Source organism: Plodia interpunctella, chromosome 11 (assembly GCF_027563975.2).
Source record: "Plodia interpunctella isolate USDA-ARS_2022_Savannah chromosome 11, ilPloInte3.2, whole genome shotgun sequence".
In the NCBI taxonomy this organism is placed as follows: domain Eukaryota; kingdom Metazoa; phylum Arthropoda; class Insecta; order Lepidoptera; family Pyralidae; genus Plodia; species Plodia interpunctella.
This window is the reverse complement of record NC_071304.1, coordinates 5,561,035-5,577,232: the sequence shown is the minus strand read 5'-3', so window position 1 is coordinate 5,577,232 and position 16,198 is coordinate 5,561,035. Positions and strand designations below refer to the sequence as shown.

General features: G+C 33.0%; 2 protein-coding genes across 3 annotated transcripts; one reads left to right on the top strand and one right to left on the bottom strand.

Moving 5' to 3' along the window:
- Nucleotides 1–128: 128 nt before the first annotated feature.
- Nucleotides 129–1,769, top strand: LOC128673415 (ATP synthase subunit O, mitochondrial-like). The gene is made up of 3 exons (XM_053751227.1): nt 129–292; nt 850–1,041; nt 1,391–1,769. The coding sequence occupies exons 1-3, from the start codon at nt 214–216 to the stop codon at nt 1,732–1,734; spliced, it is 615 nt and encodes a 204-aa protein (XP_053607202.1). The 5' UTR covers nt 129–213; the 3' UTR covers nt 1,735–1,769.
- Nucleotides 1,754–15,957, bottom strand: LOC128673412 (protein yellow-like). 2 transcript variants are annotated; one of them, XM_053751223.1, is made up of 7 exons: nt 15,815–15,957; nt 6,150–6,401; nt 5,077–5,246; nt 4,554–4,718; nt 3,384–3,555; nt 2,852–3,030; nt 1,754–2,752 (listed from the first exon to the last, which is right to left on the bottom strand). In XM_053751223.1, the coding sequence occupies exons 2-7, from the start codon at nt 6,367–6,369 to the stop codon at nt 2,312–2,314; spliced, it is 1,347 nt and encodes a 448-aa protein (XP_053607198.1). In that variant the 5' UTR covers nt 6,370–6,401; nt 15,815–15,957; the 3' UTR covers nt 1,754–2,311. The 2 variants fall into 2 exon arrangements, with proteins under 2 accessions (XP_053607198.1, XP_053607197.1); XM_053751222.1 differs by lacking the exon at nt 15,815–15,957 and adding an exon at nt 6,912–7,203.
- Nucleotides 15,958–16,198: the final 241 nt, after the last annotated feature.

Here is a 16,198-nt window from a genome sequence, read left to right as displayed (position 1 = left end):
TAAAAGCATTAAATGTTCTTAAAAATGTCTTGTCTGTTTTAAGGTCTCTGTGGTTTTTATTTTAAATAGTCGTCAATTATTTTTTATAATATTTGATTGAATGCTGTCATAGGCTGTCATCACAAATCGTCACAAAGTTGTCTTTCAGAATGTCTTGTCACTGATTGATTGTTGTACAGAAATTTAATGTAAATTTAGTAAAATAGGCTTATAATGCTACGTACGTTATTTATAAGGCGTATGTGCAGTGCACAAACCTCGGCGACGAAGAAGCCGCCAATCCCTGTTTTTGGTATGTAACATTTATATTATAATATAGAACGTCGACTGCAATATTCATTTGGTAGGTAACGGTACAAATATTTCCAAAAGTCTCAACATTGTTCATGAATCGACACATAACTTTAGAATCGGTGGGTTAAATTGTTTGTTTCAAACTTCCACTACTACTATAGGTACTGTATTCTCAAGGAACTCCTTTATTTAATAACTCCAGGTGACTTCACAAAGTAAGTTAAACGTAATCTATTCAAATCCATTACTTAAAAATACTGAGTACTATTTCGGTAAGTGTGGGCTTTCCGCAATAACATGCAGTAGAGACTTTGCTTCTAAAAATATGCGGCAGGATAATGCAAAAATAGTCATAAAGAATTTCTCCAACATAAATTGTTACCTGATGATGATGATGAAAGATCCTGAATAAATCTTGCGGCAAAAGATTTTATAATTTTTTTATTTTTATTCTGTAGTAAGTGTTTTATTGTCGTGGTGTGTTTTGAAAACACGCGACAAATAAATTTTGAGCAGTGAACGTGTAAGAACAAAACGTTTGTCAAACTACAATAGGTATCGAAGGTCGTTATGTGACGGCGCTGTACAGCGGGGCCAGTCAGTTGAACCAGCTAGAGGATGTGGAGAAGAGTCTGCGCGCGCTTCAGAAGGAGCTCACTAAGCCCAAAATTATCGATTTCGTAGAGACCAGCATGATTTCTGCAGCTAATAAAGCAAAATTATTGGCAGAAATTGCAAAATCAGCAGGTAAAAATATTTCCACATTTTATTTAATTAAGGGATTTTGTTCTTTAAACCTTTTTTATATAGTCGATGTCGATGAAAACTATCATAGAATTGTCAGATTATCCTATTCGTTTCAAATGAGTGTGTGTCTACAAACTCATGTGACACGAATAGGATTCTAACCTGGGACCCGGGACCTTTCGGTTGTGAGGAAGGCGTGTTATCCACTGGAGTACTACACAGCTACAGCATGTCCGTACGTTTATCTCGAACCAACCATATGGTATTTTGCCTATATACATTTATTAATTTTATTGTTTATACAAAAATAATTCTACGTCTAAAATCAAATATATTGTGGTATTTTTAGGAATGCCAGCAGCCGCGGTAAATTTTTTGACTGTGGTGGCCGAAAACAACCGCTTAAAGAAGTTGAGGCGAATGATCACCATGTTCATGGCCGTGATGGTGGCACACAGGAACGAGGCTCTGTGCGAAGTCATCACCGCCAAGCCTTTGGACGACAGCGCGCGCAAATCACTCATGGATGCCTTGAAAAAATTCGTTAAACAGGGGAAAAATATCACGTTGACTGAAAAAGTTGATCCCTCCATCATCGGAGGCATGATTGTTGGAATCGAAGACAAGCATATCGATATGAGCATTGCTAGAAAGATACAAATGTATACTGATATTTTGAAACAATCTGTGTAATAGAAATAAAATACACATATGTTGGTAACTTTTTATTGTGTGATTATTTTAATTTGGTAATTTTGATAAATAATTGAATTGATCTGATAAATAATTAAATTGATAAATAAAACATTACAACAGCGGCCCTAAATGCACCTTTTTCCTCTAGGGATGGCCAGAAAAAACATACATACAATGATGTTTTTTCTTATTTTAATGATAGTTTTGGAACTACAAATGCCTGTGTTCCATGTTCATGAGCTAGATTATTGTATATTTTGCGAAATGATCTGAGATTCCTTAGGCACACATCTAAATTAACACTGATTATGGCAACTCTAATTAGTTTTTTTATATATTCTATTGTATGTACTTTAGTAGGTAGGTGCCTCGTTAAAGAGGCATTGATAATATTAGACGAAATTACTAACTTATACTTAAATTAATTATTGTGTATAATATATAAATTAGTTACGTATTTTGTGTTTTTTATATCTACAGTTACGTAAAAGGCACGATTTTCAGTTTAACCCAAATGGCCAATAATTATACCACATAAAACCACTTATTATGTGATCCGACATTGCTCGGATTTCTAAAGAAATGATACAGCGCCATATCTGTAAGTTATATGTTTGGGACCGTGGTTCTGTGTAATACGATTCGCATGGTAACCATGGTTCCGATCCTTTGGGGGGATCCTACAAGGAGAATTCTCTAGGAGCCTGTCAATTTTCTCAGCGTGAATCCTGAAATTAACTTTGTCAGAATTCAATGATCCAGTCATTACTCTCTGGAAACTGGAAGTCAGTATCCATAATTCTTGTTCTCCCTTCAAATTGTTGACCACTTTGACTCCGCTCGCAAATTGCAGAGTCTCCTTGTTCAAGGCTATTTGATGGAAGTTTCTTGGAGTGTATTCCGTGGCTGAATTCCAGCACCAGATACTAGGGGGTTCCATAAGACCAAAGAACATGATGCCATTTCGATCCATAGCTTCGGCGGCTGATTGGACTGGTCTTTCGTCAGGAAAAACCTAAAAAGCATAAAAATAAGTTAAAATCACAGAACGTTAATAGTTAACGGTAAGAGAGTTGCTGCATCTGGTGCTTAATTTATCAATATATTTACTAACATTTATAGACTGTGGGTCAGCATTAGAGTCCTCTATGAAGGATGAGTTGCGTATGACAGAGGCCCGGACCACGTTTTCGGTGGTGGAAGCGAGCGCATGGAAGTAGAGGAAGCGGTCACCGCTGCGGTGTGGGGACAGCGCCATGCCCAGCACTCCGTCCATCAGGTCGAAGCTTTCACCTGGGGAAACGAATAAAAACTTTAATAAAGATAATTAGTCTTTTTTTTCCAGAAAAATAATACAAAGAAAGGGCATTATAACAAATAATCGCCAATGAGAAAGATACTTAGTCTTTAATCTCTCGTAGGAGTATCTCGATTTCTATTTCCTTATGAGGAATGATTTAAAAAGTATTATGATTAACCAGGCTGGAAGTTATTTTTTATCTGAGAAATTTATGGCTAAAGATATTTGTTTTTCTAGATCTATTGCATGTTTCCTCAAAATCGGCCAGTGGTTTAAGTGCGAAAGTAACAGATGAAAGACAGACTTGCATGTATATATAAAAAAATGTATTCAAGAGTGAGCATACCGTCAATGGTGAAGGTCCCGTGGGAGGGGAAGGGGAAGAAGAGCTTATGCGTGACCCTCCAGGAGCGGTCCCTGAGGACGTCCACCACCAACAGCCCGAAGCCGGACACGTCGGCCACGTATACGAAGGTGTCTGAGCAATCCTGACGTCCGTTGCGTCTGATATCCACTACCTGGATTTGTAGTAAAGTACATGTCAATTTTGTACAAACATTTCTCTTACTTTGTCTTCTTCGCGTGACGCCATGTAGCCCGAAGAATAATTTTAAAAACGATTCCGATAAAGTTGGTTGTGGCGTATGTCAGTTTATAGACTGACATACGCCACAACCTAGACAGACGCCACAACCCAGACTTTATATCGAATTATAAGTATTTACTTAACCAGGGTGCGGCATAATGTAAAAAACAATGTTGTGTTAAATCGGAATTTGAACTTAACGGTAAGTATTATGACCCACTAAGTACGTGCATTATTATAAGAATTTCCACGAAGTAAATTTTCCATTGATCATAAAGCAAACCTAGGTAAATAAAAGGTATATAGGTATAAAAGGTATAAAGGTATATAGAGTCGGGTTGTACTTGCCATGACCGTGATCATGCGTCATACCATATAATCTTGCCTATATATGGTCTGTATTTGTACTGATGTCATTTCAGTTACCTAGTTATTATTCTAAAATAACTCATCTTTCCATTTTAGCCCTTCTTCGTATTACGTACATACTCAGTTTTGCCACAACATTTTATTTTGCCAACGTAAATAGTTATAATAAGATTGTTACTGTCAAAAATGCCGATGTTACGTTGTTGTATGTTGATCTTATGTTTGTTACCACAAACTTAAATCTTATTTAACTATTTGATATTTACTCAAGTTATATTCTTAATCTATGCCTATATCGGTGTATAGCCATAGATTAAAAATGTAACTTGGATAAACATCAAAATACTAAAGTTTATGTTAAAATGATAAATTAAGTAAGATTACGTATTGTGAACAGTTATAAAGTTAAGCTATTTTCATGGCTCGATGATAATTCAATTACATTATGCATTATTAATTCCATTTTTTCTTAATTTCTTTCCTGTTTTTACGATAAAACTTCCAAATTTAGGTTTAAATCTATAAAATTCAAAATTTTTGTGTCATTTTGTGTGAACATACCGGAGTGATAAACAAGGAGTTCTGAATATAACTAGAGGCGTTCACGACGTGCTGGTAGATGAGGTTGTCGGTGTTCAGGTCGAAGGCCAGTAGCTTCGGAGGGCAGTACTGCGTGTCACCGATTTTGCCCGTATCCATTACCCATAGCCGGTTGCATTCGTCTATCTGAAAATGTTGTTATTTGGAATTAGAATTATTTTAATTCGATCCTATCATCTTAACTATCAAATTAATTGGAAACTATTTACTATATAATATATTTTCTTTGAGTTTAGAAGAAGATTCGAAAGACATCTACAAGTTATTAATTTATGGAAAGGTGAATAGACAATGACGGATTAATTTTTTTTAATGATGAGATTAACATTATATTTTGTTAGTAGTTTAATCAGGCAGGTATATAATTTGTGATGTATTTTAAAATTATATGCAATTCAGATGCCATTGATATCTTACTACCTATGTTATGAGTCATTTCATGTATAATCAAAATATTATTAAATACAAAAATACTGTCAATTACAGCTGTTCTGAAGACAGACGTTAGGCCATTACAGTTGGAGCCCTGGTTGTCGTGCCAGGAGTAGTCAGGATAGGCGGAGACGCGGCCCTGGTCGTCCACCGTGCCCAGCGTCACCGGCCGGCCCTCGTCGAACCGCGGGATCGTGATGAAGATGCGGGATTTCAGCGCTCCTGAAGACACGGGAAATGTATTCTATCTATAGTCTATTTCGTGGGAAATAACCCTGCACTACTTTTTTTTACTTTCGCCGTTATTACCGCGTCATAGCAGTCCTATGACATTTCCAATATATTGCATTTTGGACAGGTTGATGAACCGCTGACTGTAGGTTACCAAACCCTCAGAAAATAATTAAAACATAGGAAATAAATAATAATTAATTTTGTGAATAACTGAAAAAAATATTAGGTACATGTCAGACATATTCAACAATTCACGTACTGTACACACACATACCGCAACAAATGGCAACGAATCAGGTTTCATCAGTAGATATGATTACCATTATCATACCACAATAATGAGACTGCGCATCACATCAATGAAACAAATAGGGAAAACGTGAGTTTGCGTTCTACAGAGGAAGTGCTCGACACGGATCGGACACGCGCGGCGTGGTCAATCGGATTTGGTTGTCGATACGCATGTTACAAAACATCGATGTACTTACTACTTTTGTAAACAATCCAAGTCAACTAGAACTGCCCCGACTTCACACGCATTTATTTTTCACGAACGTCACTTTTTCAAGTCACTTTTCCCTTAACGGGACAATGTATACCTACCTAAGTACCTAAGCAAAAATGTTTGATTTATCAGATTAGTATATAAAACGTGCAAGCGAAGCAAATAAATCTACAAATACGTATACAAAATCTACTAATCAAATCAGTTTGCACAAAAATAAATTTAAAATCAAAAAATGTCATGCCTGCGTGTAGCTTATTGAGACGTAGGTATTATATACCTAATTTAAAATTTGACTTGAAAAAGTGCCAGTGAAAATCTTATTTCTGAATAAATGCTTTGCCTTGATGACGTGTGTGAAGGAATATCTAAGTAGTATCACTTACCTTGTCGATGATGAACATCGACATCAATAGGAACGGAATTCCCCGGCACATAGTACCGTCTCTCCATGGCCACGCCCATGGCTATTTCGTTGGGGAAGACAAAGTCCAGCTGAGACCATTGCCTCACAATCCGCAACTCCTTGGCTGCGCTGGAGAAGGCTGGCCAGCAGCACGCCAGGCAGTACGACAGGATAAAGAACCTTTCGATCCCTTGTGACATCTCTTGCTTCAACGTGTTCAGTAGTACTGGGTCTGCGGAACCGAGAAATAATTAAACGGTCATTATATTAGCATTTACTAAGTGGTCTATTACTTGAGTATCCTCTTGATTATCGACTACTATTAGTCGATCATAGCCTCGTTGAATCATATTTGGTGTGCCAAATCGTTACGATTTTTGCTTTAATGTGAAGACAGTATATCATATGTATGGTTTGTATTCGATTATATCGTGCTTATATAAATAAGAAAACTTACAACTTACATAGCTCTCATCTCATTCATTACTTTTTCTATGAATATCAATTTCTTAATATCACCAAAATATATTTATTTACTATCTAGACATATGAAACTTGCTTTTTCTCACGGTACACTCATGGAAATAATTTTACTAGGAATCACTCCTATATTAGTTTATTAACGTTTAAAAATCAACAACCAGATTTATGATGATACTAAATCTGATACCAACTAGGATTTATTAAAATCCAACAATATTTAAATCTATAAAAATAAATATAAGTATTTAAAAATAGTTACCGAATTGACTGAGAGCAATATCACAAAACCTGTTTCTCATATTTACACACACACATTATCTGTACCCGAAGCTGAGAAGAACAAAATGGTCTGTACACCGATACAGGTATCCGGTCCTAAGTCACTATACAAAAATGTTTTCGACACTGTTAGTTCACTTTTCGATGTATTAGCTCATTGTGGATTTCATTTATTAATCAATTACGAGTTATTTCGTTAATTACATTTAATTATAAAGTTTAAAAAGGTAATAAACTGCCTTTAATTATAAAGTTCGTTAATTATGAAAAAACTTTGATAATATTATGCATAGAATCGAAAATAAACAATTGAACATTAGAACTGAATATAATAATAATATCAACTTAACAAAACAACAAAATCATCTTAAGTCATTAATTATTATTTTAATAAAAACTTTAAAATATTTTAAAAAATGGAAAATAATTATCTTAGATGACACTAGTGAGGTTGAATGTCACTCAAACTCCGCTGGTCAGAGCACACTGCCGCTAATCTCTGATAAACCAAATTTTAAAAGTGGTAAATAACGGGAAAGACACGTTATATTCTTCATATGACATTTATTTTACACTAATTAGCACATATTTTAAACAAATATTAAAACAAGTTTTTCGGAAAAATATTAAAAATTGTTTACACGCCGGAAGAAAGATCGAATACCATTATAGATTTGTTATTCAATCACAGACGATAACTGAAACAGGATGGAGTCGGTAATTTTTATACTTTTCTGCAAGGAAAAATGATGTAATTAATAATGTCTAAGTAGCTAAGCTGTGTTCTGATATTGAAGCAGCAGTTTCATTGTGTAAGATGAAGGATAGATTACTCTTGTTTTTCTGAGTACAAGGAAGCTGTAATTACATAAGGTAAGATATGCTTTACAATAGATCAATCAATATATATAAAACTCTTGCGTTACTGAGTATGACTGAATGACTGACTGACTGACAGACAGACAGACAACGTACAGCCGAAACTGGGCGTAGGAAGCTGAAATTTGGCATGTAGGTTCCTTGGGGAGTATAGGTGAGCACTAAGAGAGCATTTTTGGAAATTCCACCCCAAAGGGGGTGAAAGGGGTGAAATCTTTTATATAAAAGTTCTACACCGTTGAAGTTAGTGACTTAAAAATTTGGATTTTAGTTGAATACAATAAATTAAAGAATACGTGTTTAAGGTTTTTCTGAAAATTAACGCTCAACCCCTTGAAAGGGGGAGTGAAAAATTGTATGGGACTTCAAGATAAAAAGAATAAAACTTTCAAGATAAAAAGCTGAAATTCGTAAACATATACTCTTCATAATTTTTGAAGTGAAAATAATTTGAAAAAATAATAATAATACGTTATCAAATTTTTAAAATATTGCATCCTTAGAGTAGGTTTGTAGGTGTGAAAATTTACACGAAACTTCATTATTTTTGAGGAGAGACCCATAAAATATTTGATTTACGTTTGTGGTTAATAAAAAAAACGGGACGTAATACGTCGTTGAAAATAGGACTGCACGCGTTGCAGAAAGTAAGATTGGGAGACGTAGAGGGAAATGGGCAAGGCAAGTAGTGGGAAATGGAGCGGGGCACATTGCAAAAACGAGATGGGACAATATGTAGGAATCGGTACGGGATCCCTACATGGAAGGAAACGGGAAGCGGGATTGGACAAGTTGTGAGACGATACACGTAGCGGGAAATAGGAAATTGAACTAAAGATGAGAAAAATACGAATAATTTGAATCACATGTGTTTCTAAGTCTTACCGAATACGCGATAATACAATGACCGAGATTTTACAATGAAATTCACGCGGGCGAAGCCGCGAGCAAAAGCTAGTCCTATATAAAAAGTAAATATTACAGTAAAATAACTGCACTTTAAATTCAAAGCGAAACTAACCCTAAAAATCTACATGAAGTATGTAGTACGTACGACAAATTAGCTTTAGAATAGAGTAATACAGTTTGAAAAAATAATTTCGATCAATTGGTGAAATAAAAAGATAAAATCATCAAAGTTTTTCCCACCTCGAAAAAATAATCATTCGTAGCTAAATAATAAATAATTTTTAATTCCAATAGTCTACTGTTCCATCACCACTTTTATCCATTGTATGGATTGTGGTGTAGCTCCAAAATTGGCACATGCCCGTGACGTGTGAATCTTACTAAGTTGTTAATGAAAGTGTTTCGATTGGCAATCTTCACTAATTAGGGTTCCGTAGTCCTACAGACAAGGAACCATTATAATTTCGACACGCGTCCGTCCGCACGTCCGTCTTCGGTCTAGCTTAAAAACTATTAGTACTAGAATGATGTAATTTGATATCGATATACATACACACCTACAAACTGCTTAAATAAAATCTTGAATAAATCAAATCTTTAGAGTACCACCCCTACACGTGTAGTGGGTTGTTATTAGGTCTTTTAACAATATTACAGGTGTTGGAAGACCGTTTTTAGATTTAGGAAACCGAAATTATCAAGTTATAATAATGCAATTGATTTGATAATGGATTCTAATGTGATACACGAGCTGAATACAACCTAAAAAGCACATTGAAAATTCCGCGAAATATTAGCCACGGGATGCAGAGACATTTATTTGAATTTTCAAATTACCTCATCATTTTCAATCATTAAGTCTCAGAATCATCATAACTATTTTTTTAATAGAATTTAATTGAATGATGAATGAATAAAGGCAAACTGATTGCAAAATCCAATTACAAAGTCACTAAAAACATCTACTATAGCAAAAATAGCATCAGTAATTTAAATTAGGTGCACTGAAACTACTTAATCTATAACAAAACAAATGCAATTAGGTGTTACTTACACTTATTCAATAAAAAAGACTATTATAATTTATTCACCAGCTATTCAATTCATTAACCTTCCGTTCACAAGTTCCACGTAATTATTCATAGATAGCTAGGAGCTACCATTTAGCTAAAGTTTTTCATTCAACATAAAATCAGATATACCTGCAGTATTTATAGGTCTGTGGGAAAAAACAGTCCCGATACTTAACCCAAAAACATTTTTATTACATCGCATAAAGGCTATTTACTTGAACTCAATGTTACATTTTAAATTTTTTTATCAGGCAGCAGGACCGATAGTGTACCAAACTGAAAGTAACTTTTTTGTTATTTCTGTATTTTTATTGCAAAAAAGACGCGTTACTGTATTTTAAAACCTGTTTTTGAAACGAATTAGTAAATAAACCATTAGGTTCAGTTCAAACATTTGCCGTGTCATGTCCGTCTCTCTGTTCGCATTCGTGGTGAAACTAGGTAATCATTGGCTTTTAGGCAAAAAAATCTGGGGCCCCGACCCTATCAAGTATTTTTTTATCTTTTTAAATACATACGAATAGTTTTAATTTAAATGTAACTATGAACTCTGTACCATTTTGGTCAATTCAATTTAATTCAATTCAATGTGTTTATTGCATTCATATTGTACATCATTTCAGCAGCGAGGCACACTGTATAATTAGGTCCAATATTAACCCTGTTGGGTATTTGTGAAACAAGGAAATGGAACGGCAAGAAGATTGAGTAATAATAACATTTGTCAAAATATTAAATATTATGATTTTTTAAAATAGTAGTAGTAGTTTTATTTTTAAATGGTACTTATAGGTTTCGACTCAAAGTCTTTTTGCAATTTCTTCTAATTTTGCTAGGACGAAATATCTGTGATACGTAATATAAATTATTTTTTTTATTACAAGCCTTTATTCAACTTACAATATAGGTAAGTACCTATACTTTTATGTATCTTCGGGTGGAATCTAGCAACTCAATTTTGAAGCAGGTATCGTCAACCGATTGTATTGAAATTTTGTAAACACGTTTAATTTGGATGACAATGCATTATACGATAAGAATGACCTAATGGTGCACCCAGGAATGGCTCAACGGAAGGGAACTCCTCAACCGTTAACTACACTAACATGATTTAATTGTCATTGAATGCATTAAGATCTCATAGACAAGCAATAAAAGCTAATATGTCGAAAATGGCATGTTGTAAAAAACTTAACCCATTTCTATTCCCCACGAATATATTCCAATTTAGACTGTTTAATTTGCGCATTCAGCTATATAATTGATGTGTTATTATACCACACAAAAATACATTTTGCTTTTCATACATAAAAATATAAATTCATCGAACCGAATAATAACGTACTATCTATTAGTACGAAATACATTTTCCTTATTTCATTTTATATCTCTTCTCGAATATATGCCAAGAGATAAGACTAACAAAGAATCTAATATTTTATTAATCAGATATTTTGAAAGTGAATAAAGGGCGTAAATATATTCAAAGTTTCTAAACCGCTTTGCATACGTGATACCATGCCATAAGTCATCAAGGATGAATTAGCACGCGCCAATGGTGTAACAATTTATAATTCCGCATGTAATGTGAACAATAAAAACCTACTATTTCCATAAACACGTCAGATACCGATTTCTATTGAAAACGAAATGTCAATCAAAGTTGTAATCTGGTTAGTTGGTAATAAGTTGATAATTGTTAGCGTTCATACCTAAGTAAATCATGCGATACCCTAAGTGGTTTGATTGTATACATTTATTCTGATAATATAATAATAATAATGTTGCAATTCTGTATTTTCTACTTAAATATTATATTCTAGAAAAACATTCGAAATCTTAAAACTTTATTTTTAGTTTACCATGGATTAAAATGCAAAATGAACAATGAATATAATAACTTAATACTTACCTATATAACTTATATACGCAAAAAATATTAAATAATTTATTTCTAAATTATTTTTTAATAATATAAAACAACCAGTCTTCAAAAGTAACGTTTCGCGCGCCAATCATTCATTAAATAAAGCCCGAATAATTAAATTGATCAAATTTTCTAAATAGGAGTTTATGTCACTGCATGTAAAATTGATTAGATGATAGGCATCTAATCAATTTTACATGCATTTCAAATTGCGTTCTTTGGGGCATATTCTATAACGAGTATGGAAAGTCGAAAGTTTAAGTTCTCCTTTTATTGATTTTTTTTAAAGTTGTTGTAAGTATTTGTATAATTATGTACTTACTAATATGAGTGATCAGTTAGCATTAACTTGCATAAATACATATAAATAATATTATAAGATTAGAAAAAAATATGACTATGAAAAAAATATGAATATGAAAGTAATGAATACGTGTTTCAGATTTTTCTGAAAATTAACCCTGAACCCCTTCATAAGGGGGCTGAAAAATTGTATGGGACTTAATACAACTTCCAAGATAAAAAGCTGAAAATTGGCACACTTACTTTTTATAGTAAATAACATTAAAAGTAAATACAAAAATGTTTAATTTACGTTTGTGGTTAATAAAAAACCAGGACGTAAAACATCATGGAAAATGGGACGGCACGCGTTGCAGAAATCAGGAGTGGGAGACGGAGCGGGAACTCGGAACACGTAATGGGAAACGGGACGGGACACATTGCGAAAAACATGATGGCACAATATATAGAAAACGGTATGGGATATCTACATTACATAACAGGAAGCGGGACAAGTTTGCGGGACACGCAGCAGGAAACAGAAAATTGAACTAAAGATGAGAAAAAATGCGAATTTGAATCAAATATGTGTACCAGTCTTACAGAGTACGCGATAAAAAATTAGTGAGATTTAGCTATGAAATTCACGCGGGCGAAGCTGCGGGCAAAAGCTAGTAGAAAAGTAGTTAGTAATTAATAATATTCGTGGCAAATAGTGGTACGTATACAGTAGTATAGCAACAACAACTCAAGCCAGGCATCATACTATGAAATTCAGTTTGGACAGATGTGACACGAATTATGCCAAAACAATAGTGCAGTTGTAGATCGCATACAAAGTGCGCAAAAAATGCGCGAAGGTGCCGGTAAAAAATGAGAATTTCACAGGCAATTTTTTACGTCAAATTTTAAACCTTACTACTAATATTGTTTTTTCAGTCTTTAGGATTGTACTTGTTGACATGTATAGTGATGACTTCCAAAATTTAATCCATGTATATTAAACCATTAACCTCTTAAAACACTAAATATATTACTAAATACTCTCTTTTCTCATGTGAGCGTTATCCCGGATTTTTTCGACGCCTTTAAGAGATATAGCGATAGAAAAGCGAACCCGTCGCTTTTCTAATCATTCTATCGAAACACACCCACAGTATTCCAAAAAAGTGAGAAAGTTTCGTTTAAAAAAAATCGTATTAATAGTTGTTTACAAAACGTTACACGTTTTATCTACAAATCGTTACCAACTTAATATGATTTGTAGATAAAATACCATAGGCGGTCGAATGTTAATTACAATAAAGCGTAGTGCCCACTGTGACAGTAAGGCGGATCGTCTGCGGAAAATTGAAAATAGAGGTATCTACTTACCTCGGGAACTTCGTGTAGTTATCACAAACATAATTTGTGATGAAATTGTGATATATATATATATATATATATCAATTATAGATAAATTGTAGAAGATTTGTTAAGCAGTGATTAAAGTGTGAAGTGGTAATTCATATTTATGCTCACTTTCGCATTTTTAATATTAGGACTTTTCCTTTTCCATTTGATCAGTAGGTACTCCTGATACCTAAGTACCAGGTGACCTTAGTCTACTACTAGAGCGATCAATGCGATCTAATCACATATTATTATGATATTATGATCATGAACTTTAGATACTGAGGTGATTGACCTCAGTGAATATTAAGATAATAAAAAAAGACAATCCTTACTTATTAAAATCCTTAACTAAATTCGGAGTTTAAATCATCAGCAAAAACTGCAATCATCCAACGGCATTTGTGAAAACTTTCTAAGAATTAGAAACGGTGCCCTAAAAAAATGTTAATTTACTGGCAGTGGCACTTTAAAAAGGCAATTTACCTAAGATTGATTTTCTGGTGATTGTTCTGAATAAGCAGTCAAGTCAAATAATGATAAAGATAAAATACTTTCAAATTAATGGAGCATGATTCTGCAATACAATAAATACTAATTTATAATTTAAAAATGTTTAAATCCTTAAAGCCGGGTAGACTACGCAGTTTAAGTTGATTATCATATTTTGTACTAACTGCTCTACTAAATTTGACACATAGACATAAATATTCTCCACCATATATCATGTCTCGATGTCATTCAAAATAAATGTAATGTCACTATTTTGATCACTAAATTAATTTTAGATTTGTATATAATCACACCACCTTTTGAACTCACGATTAGATGTAAAAAAAAACAGAAACCACAATTCTAATTATGATATCCGGTTATTCCAGCTTCGTGTCATTATAATCTTCGAATGAAACCATCGAGCAGAAACCTCATACTCATATTCATATTTTTTAAAAATCTCAAAGACGTGTTGAAGTAATAATATTTTGGGCGTAGTACCTATCTATCTAATGCTTCAAAACAAATTCCTCTACGCCTTTAATGAATGAATAAAAAATAAACAGTAACAAACATATGCTTATATTAAATGTAATTTGTAGAACAGTTCAAAGTTACAAAAGTCGACGTTAAAGTATTGACAATATTTTCCTTCATTTCTCTTGCATCAATGATTCGTTTTCCTTCTGATTTGTTCATAAATGCGACCCTATAGTCTCGTAGGAGCTTTTTTTTGTCGAATTATACTATATAGTATACTCATTTATTTTATAAAATGACAATTTGTTGGTTTAAGCAAATTGACAGTGTATTTATTTTAATACACAATTCATACTGATGGTGTGTAAAAAGTTATATTTTCAATCACAAAAACTGTCTTTTTGTCGTTCTCTTTTTTTGCTTTATTGTAAAAACGGTATAATCACACCCATATAAAATACATATTAGCAAAACAAAATGTAGTAATAAAATTACTCTGGGACGTGACGTCGGTCGTCTACATACCTATCATCTACGAATCTTAATCATATAAGTCTAATCAATAGTTGGTATATTTTAATATGTGCAACTCGATAGCTCTGATATATATACATATATATACATATATATATATATATATATATATGTATATATGTATATATATATATGTATATATATCTATATATATATATATATATATATACAAAATAAAGTAGCAACAATAAACCAGTAGTATATACAAAGTAATATATATATATATATATATATATATATATATATATATACAAAATAAAGTAGCTTTTGTCTGTTGCTGTGCCCACCTGAATTTTCTACGGAAACTATAGTATTTTCTCCTGTCTTTTGGTTCCATACAAACCCTTCATACAAACCCACTTTGGTGTTTATAACATTAGTTGAGGCAATCCGATTAGTTTCTATCTATTTTCTATATAATCTGATGAAATGGAATTTACCCAAAATGGTGTTCATACAAATAATATCTTAAATGTTTATCCACAACTAACACAAAAAGGACTTGGGCTGCCATAACAACCGGTTTTTAAACTTTTCGCGTATTTCACATTGGTCATGGTTAATGTTTAAAATAATTTCGGTTTTGTAACATTTGTTGATTGTATAGGACAAGCATATGAAGGCAAAAAATGGTTAATAACATTCGAGAGTTCATCATTCATAAAATCCTTTAAAATATTTAAGAATCTTTACTTTGATTTGACTTAATTGATGTAACATCTTCAAGAGCACACTTCTGCATAATAACATATATATCTACTATATATATATAATAATACATACAAGTTTATAATTGAGATGAGTATTACTAAGATCTGACTATATCAATTGAACATTCGTTAGTTGTTAAATACATACACAAATCAAAACTATTTCAAAAAATACTCTGTTAAATAGAAAATTTAAGTTTACCTTAAAAACGTCCGACTTTTTCGTTGATTGTTGTCGTAGTGAAATATTTTTTGTAGACTGTTGCGGTTGTGTCATGTGGCGAGCCTTGTGTCGATGAGATACAAACGAGTACTGTGGTTAAATGACTCCGGCCACAACTGATAAACGCGCTATCAAATAACACCGCGATCATTTTTGTTTACAATAAAATCGAATTATCCTAAAGCGTCACTCAAACTTTCTTACGAATTCTGCTTTCACCGAATTTTGTAATTGTATTTCTTTAAGTTTAATTTAATTCTGTGAAAATATGTATCTCTGAAATATCAAAAAAATACCTTGGTCTGTATTCTTTTTAATTATAATGTTCATTATTCATTTCTAACTCGTTATACTTACTCGTAC

What these genes read in the sequence shown, in the direction of transcription:
- LOC128673415 (XM_053751227.1), top strand. Translation starts at nt 214, where the DNA reads ATGCTACGTACGTTATTTATAAGGCGTATGTGCAGTGCACAAACCTCG. An exon ending in GCCGCCAATCCCTGTTTTTG is followed by an intron (nt 293 to 849) that starts GTATGTAACATT and finishes AAACTACAATAG; the next exon opens with GTATCGAAGGTCGTTATGTG. An exon ending in AGAAATTGCAAAATCAGCAG is followed by an intron (nt 1,042 to 1,390) that starts GTAAAAATATTT and finishes TGGTATTTTTAG; the next exon opens with GAATGCCAGCAGCCGCGGTA.
- LOC128673412 (XM_053751222.1), bottom strand. Translation starts at nt 6,951, where the DNA reads ATGAGAAACAGGTTTTGTGATATTGCTCTCAGTCAATTCG. An exon ending in CGTCTGTCTTCAGAACAGCT is followed by an intron (nt 4,719 to 5,076) that starts GTAATTGACAGT and finishes CAACATTTTCAG; the next exon opens with ATAGACGAATGCAACCGGCT. An exon ending in ACTCCTTGTTTATCACTCCG is followed by an intron (nt 3,556 to 4,553) that starts GTATGTTCACAC and finishes CTACAAATCCAG; the next exon opens with GTAGTGGATATCAGACGCAA.